The sequence below is a fragment of the Taudactylus pleione genome, unplaced genomic scaffold (genome assembly GCF_031769625.1).
Source record: "Taudactylus pleione unplaced genomic scaffold, aTauple2 ptg001446l, whole genome shotgun sequence".
Classification (NCBI taxonomy): Eukaryota; Metazoa; Chordata; class Amphibia; order Anura; family Myobatrachidae; genus Taudactylus; species Taudactylus pleione.
The window spans coordinates 113,288-135,534 of record NW_028285845.1 but is presented as its reverse complement, the minus strand read 5'-3'; the positions used below and the strand labels follow the sequence as shown (position 1 = coordinate 135,534).

Sequence of the window (22,247 nt, the reverse complement as noted above, 5' to 3'; positions counted from 1 at the left end):
CAGTGCACAGAGTGTTAAAGTGATCATCTGTTTCTTAGGTGTGGTCAGGTTGTTGGATTCCTTGATTGCTTATTATTCCAAACCTGATTCTATTTGGGTCACATGTTCTGAACTTCCTATGGATCACAGACCTCTAGTATAAACCCCTGTTACTAACTATGCCTCATATGCCTCAACTATGTCTGTGCAACGTTACTTTCAGGTCTTCATTGGACTCTGCCAGATCCCCGCTGTGCCTGGTGTATGCTGTGGACCTCGCTACATTCCTGCTTGTGTTCCGGTTCAAGTTCTGATACATGTTATCAGCTGCACTACAGAGCTCAGCATTGCCATTGTTTTTCCGTTGTTATCCTGCTCTATTACTGCTATTCCATTCTACGCTACACTATTTGGTTTACTTGTTATTATTGACTCATACGGACACTGGGGTTACTTCTTCTACAGTTGTCAACTGCACTGTTACAGTCTATCCTACCAGGACTGCATTATGCCTCAGGGCTCAACCCCACTCCGGACCTTCATTACGCCGCAGGGCTCAACCCTGCTCCGGACCTTCATCCTACCGCAGGGCTCAACCCTGCTCCAGGCCTTCATCACATCGCAGGACTCAACCATGTTCCGGACCCTCATCACATCTCAGGGCTCAACCCTGTTCCGGACCCTCATCACATCTCAGCGCTCAACCAAGTTCCGGACCCTCATCACGTCTCAGGGCTCAACCGCATTCCGGACCCTCATCACGTCTCAGGGCTCAACCCTGTTCCGGATCCTCATTACGTCTCAGGGCTTAACCTCATTCCGGATCTATTTACATCTCAGGGATCAACATTGTTCCGGACCTCCGTCACGCTACAGGGCTCAACCCTGTTATTGACCTCCATTCTATCCTGAGGCCCTAGCCTTGTGTTGAACTCGGGGTTCCACCCCACACCAGTTCAATGTGTACTTTGAACTTTGTTTCTCACAGGGGCATTCCCCTGCACCTGTTAGTGCATGTCATGAACTTTGTGTTATTTAGATTTAATGTGGAACTTTGCCATACAGTTTTTGTTCTTGAATTCTTGTTCTTCTATTTACTTTTATTTCGTGTCAGTGATATTTCATGAAAAAGTCATTCCTAAAACCACCTCAGTTTATATTTCCTAGTAAGCCTGACTCTTCCCAGGAGCCTCAAGTGTCTGTAGCTGTGACAGAGACATCTCCATTGATGAAAGTCTACTGCTGTACAAAGGCAGACTGGGGTGGAAGCAGTATATTCCAAGTTAAATATCCAGATTTGGAATAAAAATGTACATGCTGTGTGAAGCAAAATCAGGATACATTTGGCACCAGCATTATATATACAGGCAAAGGGACTATAGTGGACACATAATACCAAGGTTTACCATTATCTGTGCAAATAGTAATGAGTCTATTGAAACCCTTACTCAATAAGGGATATTGCTTCACAACAGACAATTTTTATACATCCCCTCTATTGGCCGATATATTGCTGACCTATCGGACTGACACCTATGGGACCCTGAGAATGACCTGAAAAGATGCCCCTGAAGCACTGAAGAAGAAAAAACTGCAAAAAGGAGATATTGTAGGCATTCAACGGGGAAAAGTGTGTGTGATGAGGTGGAGAGATAAAAAAAAGATGTCTGTATCTTATCTACAGTCCACAACATAGAACTTGTAGAAACTGAAAAATCCTACACAACCAAAATCAAACCACAGGCTGTTATTGATTATAATTTGACAATGGGTGGGGTAGACCGTGCAGACCAGCACATTACTAATTATCCCATAAGCCGTAAAAGGGGTAAGACATTTTATATCAAAATATTTACCCACCTATTAGACCAAGCAATTTGGAATGCTTACATCCTGTTTAAAAAAAATGGAGGTGGTAAAACCCACCTACAATTTAGACTGGAGCTAATAGAGAATCACCACACAGCAGAGACCTGCACAACAAAACGTGGCCGGCCACCACCTAGCCCAAACCGCTTACAGCTAACAGAGAGGCACTTCCCAGAGTATGTCCCTACTACAGAAAAAGACAATGCAGCCAGAAAATGTGCTGTTTGCTGCTCTAAGAGAGATGAAAGTGGCAAAAAAATACGCAAAGAGACACGATTCTACTGCATAGAGTGCGACGTTGGACTTTGTGCTGTGCCTTGTTTCAAAGACTTTCATACTGAAAAAAATGTCTAAATGTTCCATTACACTGAAAATTACTGTTAAATGAGTTTTATATAAGTCTTAAATAGTTTAAAAGTGTTTAAAGTTCAAGTTCATGAATTTAAAAAAAATTGCTATTTTATGGTATACTATGTTTCAAAATAGAAAAAAAAACAGAAAAAAAAAAGATTTTCTTTAATAAAATTGTGTTGAATAAGTTTTAACTAGATGTTCTTGACCTAATTCAATCATAAAAAACCCGACAATTTCGGAGCTGTTTTTGGGAAAAGAATTTGCCCGTTAAGTGGTTAAAAAAATAAATTAATTAATTATATACTGTACATAACACATCACATGAAGTATATAAAAATGAGTTATCAGGTAAAACAATGGTAAGTTCATGAAAGGTGAGAGAAGTCTCCAACGCGTTTTATCCGGGTAACAGACTTCTTGAAGAAGGAAGCACAGGTACATACAGAAAATAATCAAATGAACATAAAAGATCCCAGCACTCCTCTTGCTTGTCAGTCCACTGCAGTGGCTTGCAGCAACAATCAGCCATGCTCTCGCAGCATAGCTCTTTGTCCCTGGCACTACAGCCACTTAGGCCTACTAATTGGCTGCTTGCCGGCATCAGTGCAAGGAAGACTAGGTGAATGGGGGGTTTAGACTCCTCCTCTGCTGCTGATTTCATGCTGACTCGGTGACATAGAAAACCCGGAATTCCATATTTCCACTTTGAGCTGTGCAGCCCAGAAAACCCGAAGTTCCAAACTGCTGCTGTAGCTGCAGAATATGCTGGTCTTGTTTTCTTCTCCCTTAGGGGTATATTTACTAAAGTGCGGGTTTTTAGAAGTGGAGATATTGCCCATATCAACCAGTCAGATTCTAGCTATTATCTTCTAGAAGCTGCTAGATAAATAGTAAGTAGAATCTGATTGGTTGCTATGGGCAACATCTCCAATTCAAAAAACCCGCACTTTAGTATATATTTCCCTGCTGATCCCACCAGAATGTGGGCAACTCAGGTGAGAGACCACCCCTCTCACCACAATGTAATATAAAAAAAAAATATACACTGTATATATATATATATATATATATATATATATATATATATATATATATATATATTAGGGATGTGCAGGCTCGGATAGGTTCGAGTTTGCACGCCGAGTTCGGATTTTTCCCTCCAAAAAAACGGAACTCAGAACGAGGCAAAACGTCATCTTGCATGCACAAACATCATCATTCCCAGACAAAGTCCAGGAATGATGATGTTTGTCAAAACTTCTCACCCTTTTCAACCAGACACACCAGGGTTATTGCATAGGGCGCATTAGTAGTTGGCGCAAATTGGGACCACGGCGGTACGCCATCAAGGCTGGTTGTTTGTTAATACTTTTAAGAGCTGGATCAGTGGTGATAATGGACCAATGACGTCTGATGGCCTTATTTGTAGTCTTATCAGCCAAATCGTAGGTAGCAGGGTATATCATTCTTGACAGGTTAATATTTGACAAACATCTATTTACTACTGTCGGTGAGTACCCTCGTGCGAGGAATCTGTCACGCATCTCCAACAATTGTATTTCAGACACATCCTGAGATGTATTATTTCTTAGAACACGTAGAAATTGTGATATGGGGAGTGACTCCTACAGGTTGCTTATGTGATGGCAAGATGCATGCAGCAATGTATTACGGTCTGTAGATTTGCGATATAGGGTTGAGCTCACACCTGTACCATGATGTGAAATGGTCACGTCAAGGAAATTTATAGTATATTTATCTAAATTAGTGGTGAAGCGTATGGGGCCATCGATTGCATTGAGGGCAGAAACCATGTTGAAAAATTCAACATCGGTACCCCTCCAAATCAAAAACAGATTGTCAATATACCTTTCATAACAAACAATCTTTGGGCCAAAATGGCCCAAAATATATTTCTTTTCATACTGCTGCATGTACAGATTGGCATACGATGGGGCCAGATTCTACCCCATCGCCATGCCCAACAATTGAATATAATAATCACCACAGTAGAAAAAATTATTAGAACCAAGTACAAGATCACTTAGCTCACATAGGAACTCAATTGGAGGTCCCACATGCGTACCACTACCAAGACTGGTTCTGACCACCTCAATACCATCCTGGTGTGGTATCACGATATAAAGGGATGATACATCCAAGGTGGCCAACCACATCACATCAGTAAGATAATTCAGTAACAAAATTTTGTCAAGGAAATCAGTTGTATCACGTAAATAACTCTCCTTTGCAACTACACGCGGTTGGAGAAACCCATCAACAAAAATTACTAGGGGCTGAAGCGCAGAGCCCCTAGCAGATATAATTGGATGCCCTGGTGGGTCGACCAATGTCTTGTGTATTTTGGGTAGTAGGTAGATAATCGGGCATATAGGATGTGGAACTGTTAAATAGGCTGCCACACTTTCATCAATCCACCCATTTTGCACTGCCCTACTAACTACCTGATCAACCCTACCTTTGATCTTATACATTGGATTGGTAGCCACCTTGGTCTAAGTATGTGTATCACTCAACTGGCGAAGCACTTCCCGGTCATAGTCGTACCAGTCTTGTTCCACAACGGCCCCACCCTTATCTGCCTGACGTATCACCAGTGACTCATCATGTATCAATCTATGTAATGCTTGTCTCTGTACATAAGTCAAGTTGTCATATCTTTTGGAAACATCGGAGACGGACATATCATGTTCCACTAGTCGTAAAAAAGTCTTGATACTGGCGTTACTTGACTGAGGATCAAACGAGCTGGGATTTTTAAATTTGCTAACGGTGTTCATTTCACTAGAGTTTGAGAAATATTCACGAAGATGTAATTTACGTCCAAATTTATAATGTTCTACAGACCAATTAAATTTATCGTGTTGTACCGTAGGTACAAAAGAAAGACCAAGTGAGAGGACCTCTGTTTCAGCCTGAGTAAGTGATCTACTAGAGAGATTATAAATAGGCTCTAGTTCTTCTGTCGCCCCCTTCCCCATTTTCTTGTATTTACCCCTGAGCTTGCTTGGGTATCGGGGGCCCGTCTGGAACCTAGGCCTTGGCCTCTGCCTAAAAAAACTCCACTAGGAGGACGTTGGTTACTTGATTCACTTTCAGAATTTGATTGGGAAGATGACATATCAAATCTAGCAGGAACCGTATATTTTGGGGTACCACCTGGGCATCTAGAAAAATTATCGCCCCTAAGCCACCGAAAGACTTGGTGGTTAGTATAGTCAGAATTAACAGTAGCTATTTTTTTATGTTTAAACGTAATAAGGTCCCTCTGATAACTGTTAGTCTGTTCTTGCAATTTCACCAACCAACTCTCAGTATTATCAGTGGTCAAGGTATCAAGATGGCTGCTATTAAACAGTCTTATTTCATCTCTGACTTTGGGCAATTCATTCCCCACCTCCTCAATTACATATTCACACACACATGCTTATATATATATACAGAGAAATATAGCACACATATATACACATACATACATATTTGCACATACACACACACACACACAAAGGTCACTTGTTGAGCATGCAATTACAACAATGGGTACAGATGCAGAACAAGCAGGCCTTTGTGTAGAGTAGTAAAGAAATGTCTGTGCTGCACTGGCTGTAACACTGAAGAAATATCTTTACACTCTGCCCCGATTACTGGACCACAAATGTATATGGAGAACATACCCACTTCTCCCCCTTTTCAACCAGACACACCAGGGTAAGGGAGAGGAATATTTAAATCTCACTGAGGATCTATATAGAAGGAGTGGGATAGCACTGCAATGGGGGTGGTGATAGGCCTTTTTTTTATATATTTTTCTCTCTCTACACACATTAAACACCACCAGTATTTCAATCAACCCCCCTCCCCCCCCCCCCCGCATTACAGTGCTGATTCACTCCTTCTATCTATGACAATTAGAGAGGCTGGACACCTCCAAACACAGCTGCACACAACTCCCTCCCCGTGTGTCCCAAACCCACCCCCATGTTTCACTTTGAGCGCACTGTCACAGAACTTCACTTAGGATCTAGTTGGCATTTATTTTCTTATCCTACTGACTCCTGCTTTTAACACCTACACAGCTCCAGTTCTGCGCTCCTCACTGGTCTGTGCGTGAGGCTGCGATGGTACTCGATGTTATAAATGGTTTTGCGGTCTTGCTAAGGATTACGAATGTGTGTAAGGTAAAGTGGCTGTACTTATCACAGCCGTAGGGAGGGTGGTGCGGCTGGTACCTCCGCACAGGGCGGTAGCATCCAAGGTCACAGGCCCGCAACCTGTCCGGCTCCGGAGGTCTGTAGAGAGACCTCCTGCAGTGCTACTTGGCACCCGCAGAGCGACGCCGAAGAAGTTACCCGCCCTCCACCCACCCCCAGGTGGAAATAGGTAAGCACTCAGAAGGAGGAGGGGGTGGAGGGGAATACGAGGGGTGGCAGTGCATCACAGGGCACACTGCCACCCAGATACGGCACTGGTACTTATGTTGTGCTGCGTCGGCATAGCGATCGCAGTGGATTAGCATACTATCGCGTAATCGCTATTGCAATCCGTAATGAAGCAGGCCATTTATCCCTTGCTTTGGAAGGTCCTCTTATAGCAGCATCTGACTCAGACTGCAAAATCCACTCAGATCTTATACTAAGGGGGAAATATACTAAGATTCATATTGGTGTGTGATCTCTAATCACAGCTCTTCATCTGAACATTTTCCACTGTAAATCACAAATTTACTAAAGAGTGTATTTGGCTGGCATTTGATGGTGATACTCACCATGTTCTGGTGTGTGCGACTTCACTTGTATTGACCCATAATCACACATGAATTCACAAATTCCAGTAGCGTGTTTATCAGAAGCAAATATAGATTAGTGAGATCCGTGCATGCTTCTCTGTGTAAAAAAAGCCTTTAAAGTGTTAATTAAAAAAATAATGATGTTGGGTCCCCTCTCCCAAGCATAACAAGTCTAAGGCTCTTTTAAACCAGCCTTGGTTAAAAAAAAAACAGGGAAAAAAATGTGCAGGGGTCCCCCGTATTTATTGACCCAGCACCGGGCTCTTGGATCTGCCCTCGTCCTAAAAATATGCAGAAAACTTTGAGTAGGGGTCCCGTATTTTTAGAACCAACACCAGGCTCCACTAGTGGGTGGGTAATGCCACAGCCTCCCCTGCATGCCGGTACTTCATAGAACCACAAGTGCACAACATGAGGGGCATTAAGGGCCCGCTGGTACCTGTAGTCTCCATGTAAAAGAAATATAAAAATATTGACAGTATACTGTACACACACTAAATGTTTTATTCTTTTATTATACATGCAGTCACTCATTCACTCACTCGCACTCACACTACATACTGAACTTGTCTCTTGTGTTGGTTCGTCCCCTTGTCCAGTAGCATCCTAGGTGAAGATTAGTCCTCTTAAGTAGCATCCTTAGGTAAGAAAATAACAAACCTAACAGACGGACATAGCAGAGCTATATATGTACATACTATACATACAGTACTGATGCCGAATGTCACACGAGTGTGTTCCTGCACTTGGAGCCCCGCCAGCCAATGAACGGCTGCTGCTGAAGGAAACAGACCTTTGATTGGCTTTGAATTACTATCTCTGAGCCAATCAGCAGGCTGGCCATTGATAGACGTAGACAGTCACTCACAGTGGGTTGGGTACGGGATCCCGACGGACAGAATGCCAAAGTTCAGAATACTCACAGTGGCACCCCGATAGTCAGAATGCCAACAGACTTTGATAAGTATTCTAACCCTAACCTTCCCCCTAACCCACCTTTCCCACAGCCTAACCCTAACCCTCCCCCTCTCGCAGCTTAACCTTAACCCTTCCCTCCCACAGCCTAACCCTAACGATGCCCTAAATGCCTAACTTTAAACCTAACTCTAATCCTAACCCTAACCTTAATACTCACTGTTGGGATGTCATCGGTCAAGATCTTGGAGCCGGGATTCAGACTGCTGTCGTGATTTCAGTGCCGGGATTCTGATCACCAGTATCCTGAACGCCTGGATGCTGACTACATCCCCTCACAGCCATTCAGCTGCTTACCAGTAAGGAAATGGTTATGGTAACTGAAGCACATTCAAGTGACTGACTGTAAGTGCCAGATCATGGCCAGATTTAGGGTATGCTAATAGGCTGCAGTCTCGGGGCACCACCACCAGGAAAAAGGATCATATTTTGTTATTACATTACTCCTCGCCGACACCTGGCGGCATCGAATGAAAAATCTCTCTTTGCAATATCCAGTGGCAACTCAGGGCCAGATTCAGACCCGGACGCTAAGCCGCGAGCAAATGCAGCCAAAAGGGACCGGGTATGCAAATGCCGCGATCACACTGTCTGTTGGAAGGACGCCCTCTATGCCTTAGAGAGCGACGGCAGAGTGAACGCAAGCCAGTATAAAGATGCCCACCTTTCTCTCTTAGCACACGTCATCTACAGGAAGTGTGTGACTAATCGGGGACATTGAGAGCCATCGGAGCTGCACGCAGCGCTTGAGGTAGACCCTACCCCACCGCAAGCACAGCGATCAGTGCTGTCTAAAATACAACCAAGTGACTTGTACAATGACGCATCTTTGATAATTATGCACAACCCTAAAACACCGTTTAGACGCCCAGACACGCCGGCGTTCGCAGCACCACTCCCCCGTTCACAAGAACCTTCCCCTGTTACCACCCACAAACGGCGCTGTCACTCAAAGTAGCATCCCGTCTGTGTAATAAGAGTGCACAATTCCTGAGCGCAGTGAGTGACTTGCGCATGCGCATATTGATGCATACGCATGCGCGAACATGCAATTATTGGCCATAGCGTGCGTTCACGGCTTAGCGTCCGGGTCTGAATCAGATCCTCAGTCCCACATGAATCCGGTGCTGCTGCCTCACATTGACACTGAATGGTGCTCAGCTCTCTGCTTTTATCCCTGATGAACATCATCACGCAGCAACACAGCAATACTGCCAGAAAGGAGCCGTGTAATAGCACCGCAGTTCATGCAAAAAATAAAGAGGAGAGAGAAAAAGGAAGGAAAAGAGAAATAGAGAACCAGAGATAAAATAGTTATTGCAAGAGAGAAGGAGTCACTTAATGGCATATGACAGTCGTTACCAAAATGAGTGCTGTGGCACTCTAATGTTGCCATGGGGCACTTGCAGGAGTGCTATGGGTATGATAGGCAAAACCAATATAGGTGGCTGCCAATCATAAAATATGTGTACAAACAGGAACGCAATCCTGTCTACCATCACATAACTGAACCTCAGGATGACATATAAGTACAATTTACTTCATATAATAATATTTGTTGAATTTCTCATTAAAAATTTTGGCCTAGGGATACCATGAAAACAATGCTGATACTGTACTCTAGGGCACCAAGTTTGGGAACCAATGGCATAAGGTAAGAAAATGGTGGGGTAGAGGAGGCTTAATGATGTGTATGACATTTGTAAAAAGGCCCACATGAACAACTATATACGGGATGGTGTCAGATAGGACCAGGCATGAATAAATAAAAAAATATAGTATGGGGCAAAGAGAATCAGACCCTCTAAAAATAGAAGGAATGTGCAGAAAGAAACAAGCCCAAATGATAAATATAAAGGGGGGGCAGATATATGTAATGGCACTTCACTAACCATTAATATGTGTATTGGCACTAACAAAGCAGCATACTGCATACTAAGCACATGAGAAGAAATGGTCACTGCACTATTATAAAATCCTTCCAGCCCTCATTCTAACCAGCTGCTCCATTCTCCATTCTCTCTGTCTATCTACTCCATCTGTGTCACCCGTCTGTATGCCCAGAGCCGTAACTAAACTTTTTGGTGCCCTGTGCCAGAGAGAGCACCCCATTTTTTAAATATGGACATAAGATAGTGCACTTGAAAAAGGGCCATAGCCTCCTGGGGAAGGGCCAGAGAAGAGATAGGAGAGGCCAGGAGATGCTGGGGATAAAAGAAGAGGAAGCTACAAGTGAGAATGATAATAAACAGGAAAATTGACAGGCCCAAACATCGCACCCTGCCCTGCGGTGCCCTGTGCCATGGCACTGGTCAGACTTCCCTAGCTATGGCCCTTTGTATGCCTCTCCCCATTAGAATGTAAGCTCTTACAAGCAGGGCCCTCTTCCCTTATGTGCCTCTCCTTTCCTTACTTATACTATCATCTACTCCAAACTCCCCACAAGGGCACCTAACACTTGGTTGCTGCTGCTGCTTATTTTGAGTGTTATGATCGCTAATGGTGCAATGTGTATAACCATGTCCTTGTCCTGCATTGTTATGTACTGTAAGTCACTGGTTTCTTGTTCGCTCATTTGTTTATGTACTTTGTTAGGTGCTGCAGAACCCTTGTAGTGCCATATAAATAAATGAATAATAATAATAATAATTATAAATATGTATCTATCAAATTAGCAGTTATGACATGCACATGCTTGCCATAATTATAGTATATAAAAGGTATAAAATCAGCATTTTATATACTCACAGGCAGATCAGTTACCATGAACTAACAAATGTGGTCAATAGATTAGTAAGCCATTAAGTGATGCCATTATGTTGCATATTCAAAGAAAAAGATGTGTAGTGTGGCTAAGTCGCAAGGTCCGTGGCATGATTTGAGCACAGGTGTATGAGGATGAGGACACATCTGTACATAAATCATGGAAGCAAAAAAAACCCAATACAATAAACAGGGGTAAGGGATGATGGGGAAAAGGGGAACGTAGCACAAGTAAATACAGACAATGTGTTCACTAAATTATAGAAAATATAATCACATGATGCAATGGTTATGTCTGACAGAGGTGCTCTCAAGGAGTAAAAAACTGAGTACAAGGGAAAAAAGAGAAAAGTAACTCCTTTGATTGAGGCACACTGTGTCACATATATTAAAATGTAACTTTTAATTGAATAAATTAAACATTCTTTGTACAAAAAAACACATCATATGGTCATTATGTTTAAACCAAAGAAACTAGAGTGTGATCACACCTAGTATGAGAAATAGGAAGGTATGCAATCATATATCATTTATGTATTTAAGAGATACCATACCCATTCGAATTAGCAGCAAACAAATCAAAGTGTTAGTGCAATCAAGAATGTCCTAGAAATAGCAGCAAAAATTAATACACATATATCTGAAAGATACCATTGATATATAGATTAACAATAAATGAAATGTCAAAGTGCTAAGTGCAAAAATATCCTAAAAATAGCAGCAAAAAATTCCTAAGTGTTGATACACATGAGAATAACAATGAAAGAATACAAGTTTGGTATAAAACAATTCATCCAATCAATATCTTCCTTGTGTATATGATCACTAATTATTCCCATGCTATAACTTTGTGGTACCACTATGATTGATGTACAGTGCAAAAATACAAACCTACACAAGTCAAGTAGATGTTGTAGAAAAAACTTAAACACAACAATGTCATTTAAATTAATATAAATATGAAAAGAATATGAAACAAATTTGTCAAACAGTTATTAAATCAGAATATTCATTGCATGCATGAACAATGACCATTTCTCATATCATGCATTGTTAATACTATAGGTGCATCAATACAAAGTGCAAAAGTGCATACGTGTGTGTATCACAAGGACATGATGAGACAACCCTCTATATTAGTTAAAAAGAGTGTAGAAGGCGAAAATAAAAATAAATTTAAATATAAATGTCAATAATTAATACATAAATCATTGCCTATTTCAATGAATGCAGTGATAACACGGACCTGACAGTTTGGTAATTGACAGAAAATCTGAGGCGTCCCTCATTATTCAAAAATCATCCCCATGGCAGATTGCAGGAAATTGAAAAGAAAGTATCTGTGCATTTACAGGGAATTGTGGATCTCCTATTGCCAGCCTTACATAAGCATAGGACTGGGAATGAGAGTCCCCGTCCCAAAGCACAGTGAAATATAGAAAGCACTCTCTCTGCTGTCAGTGCAGGCAGTGGGATCCCCCTGTTGCCGCAGTATTGCAGGGTGGGAACAACATAGCTGGCAACTGATGAGAGTCTGGTGAAAGGAGGATAGTACAGAAAATACCTGGTAGCGCAATCAGCAGGGAGAGGAAGAGAAAAATAATGCCTGAGCTGCCGTCCGTGTGATCCAGAGTGCCTGTGTGCACAGGGACTCCCGTCCCCCGACGCGCGTTTCGCCTGAGAGACTTTGTCAAGAGGGCTCACGTGTTGATGTTGTGGCCGGAAATAAATCCCACCAGCCATCTCATGATTGGATAGGATGCTCTAATAGACAGAGTAATCCTCCAATGCCAACTGCGGAAATAATGTTCCAATAGCGCAGTAAATAACACATCTGAGGGCTGGTTTAGTGTCTATAAAGAAAACATAGCAACACAAACCGTCCCTACTATAATCAATTAATTTACTTAATGTTGACTCATGGAAACAGTACTACACGGCATTATTAAATTTAAGAAAAATATATAAATGAATATTGGTCAGGATTTGATGTTAATAACGAAACCAGATAAGTATGGTATAACTTATAAGAGATACTTATGCTAGTAACAAATCAAGGTAAGTATAGTATAACTTATAATCAGAGATAAATGGAAATTACTTAAAAAAGGGGGGGTTCAGAAAAAGTCATCTCCTCTCATCACAAAAACAGTCCATTTGCATACAATATGCACTGTACAATATGTGAGAAAGATGAAAAACTATAAATTAAAGATTAAATACTGAACTATAGAAACTAATAGATATTATCAGTGTAGATACATAAAAAATGCCCACATTATATGATAAAATTAAATTTATACTTAATGTACAAAAATTATTGATGTGTGAAATGAAGAAAATAAAAAATGATCAAGATTAAAAATATGCTAAAAAAATGAATAATTCTGCATGGTGTAAAAATGTGATATGCATAAGTGATAATTTGTAATGGGAAAAGTGAAAATAAATAAATAATGATAAAAGAAGGGAGGTGATAAGAAGTGTGAAGGAGTAGTGTACAGAATTGAAAAACAATAACTCGTGCTCTAATAATAAAATAGTGACAAAAGTGTAAGAAAGTTATCCCAATCTTGCTGATTTATATTATTTTACTAAGAGAAAGTGTAGGACGTATGTTGTACTGTACATACATAGCTTCACCATCACTAGGACAAATAATTTAAGGGGCATACACACTAGACGGTTCGCTCCATGAGCGACATCGTTTAGTGTGTCCCCGGCAGGGGTGTGCGCAATGTCTTTTTTAAGGTGTCACTGCCAGGGCCATGGAGCAGACTTAAATACCCCCAAACCGGAAATCCCTTTAAATAGGGGGTGTGGTCATCTTTATAAACAATATAACCATAAAGGTATCTATACTGTATAATATACATTATAGATACCTTATATTCTATTACCGGGATTTTCGTGTCCATTATTCTCATGGTCCTTATAAGGATCAAGGAGGTCTTCCTTACTTACTTCCGGGACCACGGCTTGTGTGTTCCATAGTCTGGAAAGCACAGTGTGTCCACTGGAAGTGGTATTACATCTATCACCATCAAGCGTGATGGGACTAGCTCGTCTCATGGTGATGCGACGTAACGCTGCGCCTATCCCCACGCTGACATCTATGCAGAGGGACACGTGATGTAACCACTGCGCATAATCTAAAATGGCCGTGCGTTCCAGGGGGGAAGCATCTTCTAATGGAAAACATGGCTGTGTGTGTCAGCCAAAATATGATCTCATCATATGTTTACACTAAGGACAAAATTTACTAAGCGGCGGGTTCTAAAATGTGTTTTGACTGGTTTGGCGGCAGTTTTGCTATATGCAGATTTACTAAGACCAAAATCGCTGCAAAACTGCCATCAAAACACATTTTAGATTAGAATAGAACAGGGCTGTCATTTAGAAACTGCTGAAAAACCGCCACCAAACCCCTGGAGTTTCGAACAGAATAGAACCCGCCGTCAAACCGCCACCAAACCCTCGTGGTTTAGAACCCTCCCCACTTAGTGCAAAATTTACTAAGTGTGGATAGCTTACACTGACACGTGGTAAACCTAATACCGCTGAAATAAAAAAGAGCATAAATAAACATCTTGTATAGGATATCTAGAATGCATATGTAAGAAATATATATATACACATACATATAATATATATAAAATATCTGTGTAAATATAATTGTATGTTTAAAAATACATATAAAATGCTTTCATAATACTTCCAAAATTTTTTAAAAATAGCATTATGACACAAAGGGCCTGATTCAGAGCCGGACGCTCTGACAAGAGCGCTCGCTCTGAATCAGGGCCGTCCTACCTATTATTGGAGCAGCCTCCTGGCCGCTCGCATGTCTGTGGGTGACCACCCACAGCTTATGTGAGCGGCCAAAAAGATGGTCGTGATGGTCAAGACCATCCATGGGAACGCCTCCGTCTGGGCAGCCACGCCCCTGGCACGCCCACCAAAGGGGGCGTGCTGTCACTCACCATCGACAGCACGCCCCCTTTGGTGCGAGACCTTTAACGACGGCTGGGCCGTCGTTATTCGGGTCTGTGCATGCGCACGACGGAGCCGCCTCCATCGTGCGCATGTGCACTTGGGCACCATTGACCCGCTTGCGAGTGCTCAGCGCTCGCGAGCGGGTCAGAATCAAGCCCAAAATCTCCTATGATTAAACAATGTGATAAATTACATAATAAATAATGACATGTTCCATAAAAACAGATACAAAAATGTTACATCAACATAAAACGAGAATGTTCACTAGTACACTAAAATTCATACAGATGTCAAACGGACAGTATGGGATTTAAATATCTTATAGAAACCATTTTGTTTTGAACTCTAAGTTTAAACCTTTAGGTGTAAAAGTGCCTAAACTGAAGATAGTACTCATCTCTGTCCTGGCTAAGCGTTCTTCCATCTTGTTTTCCTCCAATAATTGGGCACCAATTGTATACCACAGAAAGAAATGAACTTAGATGGATTGCATTCATGTTGATCTTTAAAATGTGCTGAAACTCCATGTGTTATAAGGCCCTTTTTAATGTTTCGGAGAAGTTCAGCCATTCTCTCTTTTAGTTTATGCGTAGTCCGCCCTACATATTGTTTGTCACAATCACACCTTAATAAATAAACTACACTTTTGCTGTGACAAGTTATAATGCTATAATTTCAAATTCTTTTTTATTATAACTCGAAATGTATTTTGTAATAACTGAATACGTGCTTTTACAATTTTTGCACATGGGGCACTGGCCACATCGATAAAAACCTTTAGGGGTCTATTTACTAAGCAGTGTTAGGAGACAGAGTGATCAGTGATAAGGTGCCAGCCAATCAGCTCCTAACTGCCATCTCACAGGCTGTGTTTGAAAAATGACAGTTGGGAGCTGATTGGCTGGCACCTTCTCAGTTTTCACTCTGTCTCCTAACACTGCTTAGTAAATTGACCCCTTAGACTTAATAGGCTTAATCATCGGTTGTGTGTCCAGAGCACTCCTCACTATGGAGTAAATTTGCTAAGATGGGAGTTCTATTTAAGAAGTGGAGATGTTGCCCATAGCAACCAATCAGATTCTACTTCTCATTTATCTAACACCTTCTAGAAGATAATACCTGGAATCTGATTGGTTGCTATGGGCAACATCACTTCTTAATAGAACTCCCATCTTAGTAAATTTACCCCTATGTGTTTTCATATATTGTCCGCCTTACGGTAGACAAATTTAGGTTTCTCTTGAAGATACTTAACAATAATGGGATCCTTAAGTAATAGTCCCCAATGTTTCTTTATTATTCTTTCTAGTTCCTGATGTTGGCTACTATACTTAGTATTGAAAGGTATTCTTAAATTATCATCTTTCTTCCATTCTTTTGATCCTATTAGTTCCTGCTGACTGGAAGCTGCATACAATATTTAATATATGGTTTCTCTATTTTCTCCTGTTATGTGATTCAGGGGTCTATGTACTAAAGGGAGAAAAGGGGTAAAAATGCTAAAGGCAGAGAAAATCCCTGTACATACCGCTTCTCTGTATGTACTAAAGGGATTTTCTCTGCCTATAGCCTGCCAGCGCTAAGTGCAGGCTACAATATCACACTGGACCTAGGGCACTTAGCGCTGCCATAAACACCTATGTCCCAGGTATTACTAAGAGGAGATGTCACTTACCGTCATCTGACTTCCCCAGCGCTGATATCGCCTCCTGTAGCTGCTGATATCTGCTACTCCTCACTGGAGAAGCAGGACTTCAGCTGTGTCAGGTTGGCCGTTTTTAAATAAAGTGTGTTGAAAAAAAAAAAGTCACTGCTGTTGCTGCTGCTGGCGGCCGGAGCCTGGAGATGGTGAGTCACACACAGGGCTGTCAGGGGAAGGGAGTGTCAGCTGTTACCACTGAGGGGGTGACTAAACGTTCACCCTCCACGGCTGGTCTATTTTTAGTAAGTGCTGCGTTAGCCATCTCCTGCTTCACAGCGGTAGCAGGCGAAGCAGGAGTGGCATTAACGCAGCGTATTAGTAAATAGACTCCTTAATGATTAATATCATGCAATTGGAAATCTCCTGTAGAGTAATGGTGCATACACACGATCAGATTTTTCCTTCAGATATGAACGATAACGATTTAAAAATCGTTCAGTCGTTCATATCTGAAGGAAAATCGTTCATATCTGACATGCCTGAACGATGGTACGATCAACGATGCGCGTTCCCGTTTGTCAGATAACGATATCTGACATCTGATGTGTTTGCAGTCAGACTTGGACGATTCCATTCATTTTAATGCAGTCAAAAATCGTTCAATCATTCAAATCGTTCAAAACTTTGGTAAAATCGTTCAAATCGTTCAGTCGTTCATCTGACAAATCTGACAAATCTGACAAATCTGACCGTGTGTACGCTCCATAACACGTATTTTAACCTAGAAGGAAATTCTAGACACCTGGGGGTATATTTACTAAAGTACGGGTTTTTAGAAGTGGAGATGTTGCCCATAGCAGCCAATCAGATTTTAGCTATTATCTTCTAGAAGGTGTTAGATTAATGTTAAGTAGAATCTGATTGGTTGCTATGGGCAATCAGCACTAAAATTACTTTCACAATTAATTTGTTTATTGATGAAATTATGTAAAAATGTTTCCGTGGAAGGTAATTAGTGTTTAGGCACTGTACATCAGAGACTCAATACAAACCAGGAAACTAAAGGCTGTTTTTAAGCCTGATGGCCGTTAAATACAGAAGTTGGGATTCTGAGCCTAACAGAGTCCCAGCTTAGATCACTTTGGGGGTTCCGAGTCCTGACTCGGGTCTTCTCGCAAGTTTGAAACGCGGATCTAAAAAAACTGGATCTTACGTATTTTGAATTGCATATAAATCGTGATTTCAGGTGCTGTGTGGTGGTCAAAACATGAATGGAAAAGAATGTTAATGATGTTAATAGTACTATAGGAACAAAAGCAGGTCCAAATTACAAGAGTTTAGCTGTTTTTATAATTTTTTAAAGGAATGCAAAACCAAAACCATAACACTTGAGGTTGGTTTTACCAAAACACGACTATGATTTAGAACCAAAATAAGGGGGTCTGCATACATCTGTAGTTGCTATGGGCAACTACTCCCCTGGTCCACTTCTCCACTCTTCACACTGCTTGATACTACAACCCCCTTGAAGGTCTTTAACTGGGGGCTGGGTGATTGACAATTGTAAGGGAATCTATGATTGTTGGAGGAGGTTTGTTGCATGGTGGGTTTTAGAAATGGATATAAGGCAGACTCATTCACTAGACAGGCCTCTTTGTCCCTGACACTCACCCCTTCCTGCCCCCAAAATCTGTGCATGAGATGTTGTATTGTAGTTGCACTTGCCACTAGAACCCCTTTAATATTTACTATACTAGCACCCTATTTCTTGTACTCACCTTCAGTATACAAAGTTTTATACAGAAACGCAGATGAAAGGTTTCTACTTGCAGAACTGTCACGTTATAGCCTAACATGTTCATTTTATTTGCTCTCGGCTTTTCCTACAATGCTAATTTGTACTGTACTACATTTTTTTTTACAGAATTCCCACCTGGCACAAATGTAGGACTTATCATAGTAATTCTGGTTGCAGTTCTGTTAGTGGTGGCTCTTGTTGCTGCGTTATATTATCTGTTCATTGTACGTACACGGCGCAAAAAGTAAGTAACTGACATAAAACAACATTCTCAATTCCTAATACAGTCAGCTGGAGTAGATAACCTAGGTCCTTGTAGCTCTTGCAGAATTATTGTTGTTTGTTCCTCCTCTATGTTGTTCTTCATTGTACTGTATCTCATTGTTCACTCTATCACAGAAGTTCCCAAATGCGGTCCTCAAGTCTCCTCAACAGTTCAGATTTTTAAAGCTATCCATGGCTGAGCACAGGTGACTTTATTAGTACCTCAGTCAATTTGATTTAACCACCTGTGCTCAACCATGGATATCTCTAAAACCTGAACAGTTGGGGAGCCTTGAGCACTGCATTTGGGAACCTCTGGTCTATCACCTTTCATTGTCATAGTTACCAAATAGGTCTTTTTTTTCAAGGTTTAGGGTTGGATTAAGGCTTGTGGTAGCTCCGGGGTAACTAAATTGTAGGAGCCCCACCAATAAAATTGACACCCCACTGCTACTATTCCCATAACCCTGCCCCACAGTGCCCCCTTTTTGCTACACAGTGCCACCCCACACCCCCCCCAGTGCCCCTGAGTACTCACTTCCCATGGCATGGCCAGGCTCCACTTGAATATTTCCAGCTCTGTGCTCTGCATGCACAATGCATACAGCTCAAAGCATCTCCCGAGTCCCATCATCAGTTTCACAGATGTGATGTGTCACATGAGGCTGATGAGGAGACTCAGGAGCCACCCTGCTCTGTATGTACTGTGCATGCAGAACACATTTGCCCCTGTCCAGGAACCAGGGACGTTCAGTGAGGGTAGGCAGGGGAGGCAGAGAGTTGGTATAAAAATTATTAGAATAATAGAAAGAAGATCTTTATAACATAAACATATTCTTTGTTTACTGTAATAATTTTTTAGTTAATACTCACCATCTCTGTAAAGCACCCTGGTACTGCAGGGTGACAAGAGATGAAGCAGCAACAGCTCAGCCTCGTTTCTGTATAGTCAGACACTGCTTCAAGAGCTGGGGACGGGGCCAAACCAAGGACAGTAAGCTGCACAGAAAGAGAGCTAATAGTGGCATGCCTCTGAATATGTGTCATGTGACCAGGAAGTGCACTGCAGTGTTTAGAGAATGGAGCTCACTCAGCTCAGTCAGCAGAAACAAGAGAAGACACAGTGACGCAGGTAGGAGAATCAATGGATACTGAAACTTAGTGTAGTTAGAGGAGAGTTACAGTGAGGAGGGGGTGAGACAGGCTCCCAGCACCCAGACCCATCTCCATGTGTGCCTCCCCAGCCATTGACCTCACCACACATGCCAGGAACAGGTGCTGGGCACATGCTCTTGACAATTTTAGGGTCAGACCAACCATGCTCGGTGGCCCCCCTGTGTGTGGGAGACCCAGGGCGACCGCCCTATGTTGCCCCCTCCCTCCCCTCTAGGCCCCTTAATCCAGCCCTACCAAGGATAGTCCCAGGATTTAGATATTCTACCTGGCAAGTCTCTCTTTTTTAGTATTGTCACACTGAGGAGTGCATCTATAGTCTTTGATGAAATCACTGCTATTTTTCAGGCCTTCAAGTAACATGAATTCAGTGATGGAAATGCCAACTAGCAATGGTAAGTTGCATCAACCATATCTGTCTTTAGTGTATAAAGTGTAAGACGCCCACAAATGCAGCAATAGCTCAGCCGATATCAGGCAATTCTGCCAATATCATGAATTAGAACATAAAAGGCCTGATTCTGGGTCAGAGGCAATGTCGATGATGGACGCAGCTGAGCATTCTTTTTTATACTGCACATGTGTCTACAGTAAGTGGCAGGGCGCATCCCTCCAGAGCACTTGCGCACAGGCTTGCAGCTGTGATTAAGATGCACAGCCTCAGAAATGTCTATGAAATGTATTTTGCATTCTTGGGCAGTGACTGGAAGGTGACAGGAAGCTGGCTCTGCAGAAGCATGGAGATTGTCAGTCTTCTGGGCGTGTTATGTAAGTGTCGTGAGCATGTTGCAGAAGTTGTTATGTACACAGATGCTTAATCCTTCACACAGGAGACAATACTCTGACAGACAATCTGCTCCTATAGTAGCATGGGGCTGGTACAAGTAACAATGGAGCGACTGACGGTTACATCTACAGACACACCAAGTGGCAGCTCTAAGTGGGCGTATCTGTCCTCACACATGCAGACTCCTGACTGTACACTGGGGAAGGGCTTGTAGCAGTATTTGCATAAAGTCACAGAAGCAATATCGGCAAAAGACGCACAGACGCACACCTGACTTAGAATTAAGCCAGTATATTCAGTGATGATTTACCTTCATATAAAATCTTCTTTATCTTATATATTCTTATATATGTATATATTTATTTATTTATTACCAGTTATTTATATGGCACACACATATTCCGCAGCGCTTTACAGAGAATAGTTGGCCATTCACATCAGTCCCTGCCCCAGTGGAGCTTACAATCTATGCTCCCTTTCACATGCACACACACATACTAGGGTTAATTTTTGTTTTGAGCTAATTAACCTACCGGTATATTTTTGGAGTGTGGGAGGAAACCAGAGTACCCGGAGGAAACCCACGCAAGCACAGGGAGAATATATAAGCTCCGCACAGTTAGGGCCATGGTGGGAATTGAACCCATGACCTCAGTGCTGTGAGGCAGTAATGCTAACCATTACACCGTCTGTGCTGCCCCACATATATATATATATATATATATATATATATCTCCAGAATATAGTGTGTATTATTCCAACAGTGTTCTTGTCTTCTGCTATATTCTATCATGAGAATGTAAACAAAAAATTAAATAAAAATATATATCTATGTATATATATAGGAAAGCACAATAGTGTATGCTGTTTCAGAATGGGTCCTGCGTAATCGGACCCTGCATGGCATTTAAGGGGTGGTGCAGGGGCAAAGTTGGCCGGCATTTCTGGAAACAGGGGTCGTGTCCACCCCATTTTCCGAGAGTGGCTAGGCCAGGTACTGCATTGACGGATGCAGCTTCCTGGCCTCGCAAGCCTGCCAGCCTGAGTAAGCTGAGGTTTACTCAGCTAGCCAACAGCATGGTGCCGATGGTCACAATGGTGATCCCAGCTTGCAACCTCAGTTGCAGGACTGTGATCACAAATGCCGCAGGGGGTGTCATACACCTCCTGCTTCATTTCCATATTAGCAAGAACGGAATTGCAAAGCCTGCCTGCGTGCAGCTTTGCAATGCCATCCGATGCTGAATCACAACCTATGTTATATACAATTGCACTGCTTTGACTCAGTCCAAATATAAGTTGCAAACCCAGTATAGACTCTAGAGCACTTAACACCATTTAAACACCAGAGATGAACATCAGGAGTAAATACCAGAGGCCACCTTTTTGATAAGGTGCTGATAGTGGTGAAATGCGTTAGACCTACTAACCACTGGACATTTTGTTACAAGCCCACATAGCTATCTTATTGCTCAAACATTTCTGAGAACTGCACCTGCTAACTTGGGGTCATGGAAGAGTCACACGATTTACATCACACTATTACCCATTCCAGTTTACATGGAGGGACTGCTACCACACCAGGAAACTCTTCTTGAGTCCCAACATCCCGCAAGTGAGAGTCAAGTTATCTTCACCTTTGGTAATCTATTCCAAGTATACTCTGCTGTGACTATAGAATAAGGGCTTTTAATATTATAACTATACTAGGATTGATTCAGTCTGGACGTTAGAACCTTTTAATAAATATAAAGAAGTTTCCAAAGATTCAAGGATGTTCTAGCTTATAGACATTTTATTACTTCATGCTGTGTGATTATATACTTATTAAAGATTGTTG

The 22,247-nt window shown here is 41.9% G+C and overlaps 1 protein-coding gene across 1 annotated transcript in view; it reads left to right on the top strand.

Moving 5' to 3' along the window:
• Positions 1-20,015, top strand: part of LOC148442579 (cell adhesion molecule CEACAM7-like) — a gene marked incomplete at its 3' end in the record, with an annotated part of 30,574 nt that extends 10,559 nt beyond the window's left edge. The window contains exons 3-4 of the mRNA XM_088463779.1: positions 18,310-18,427; positions 19,969-20,015. Of these exons, the coding sequence (XP_088319905.1) occupies positions 18,310-18,427; positions 19,969-20,015 (165 nt within the window). The remainder of the gene's footprint in view (positions 1-18,309; positions 18,428-19,968) is intronic.
• Between the last annotated feature and the right edge of the window lie 2,232 nt (positions 20,016-22,247).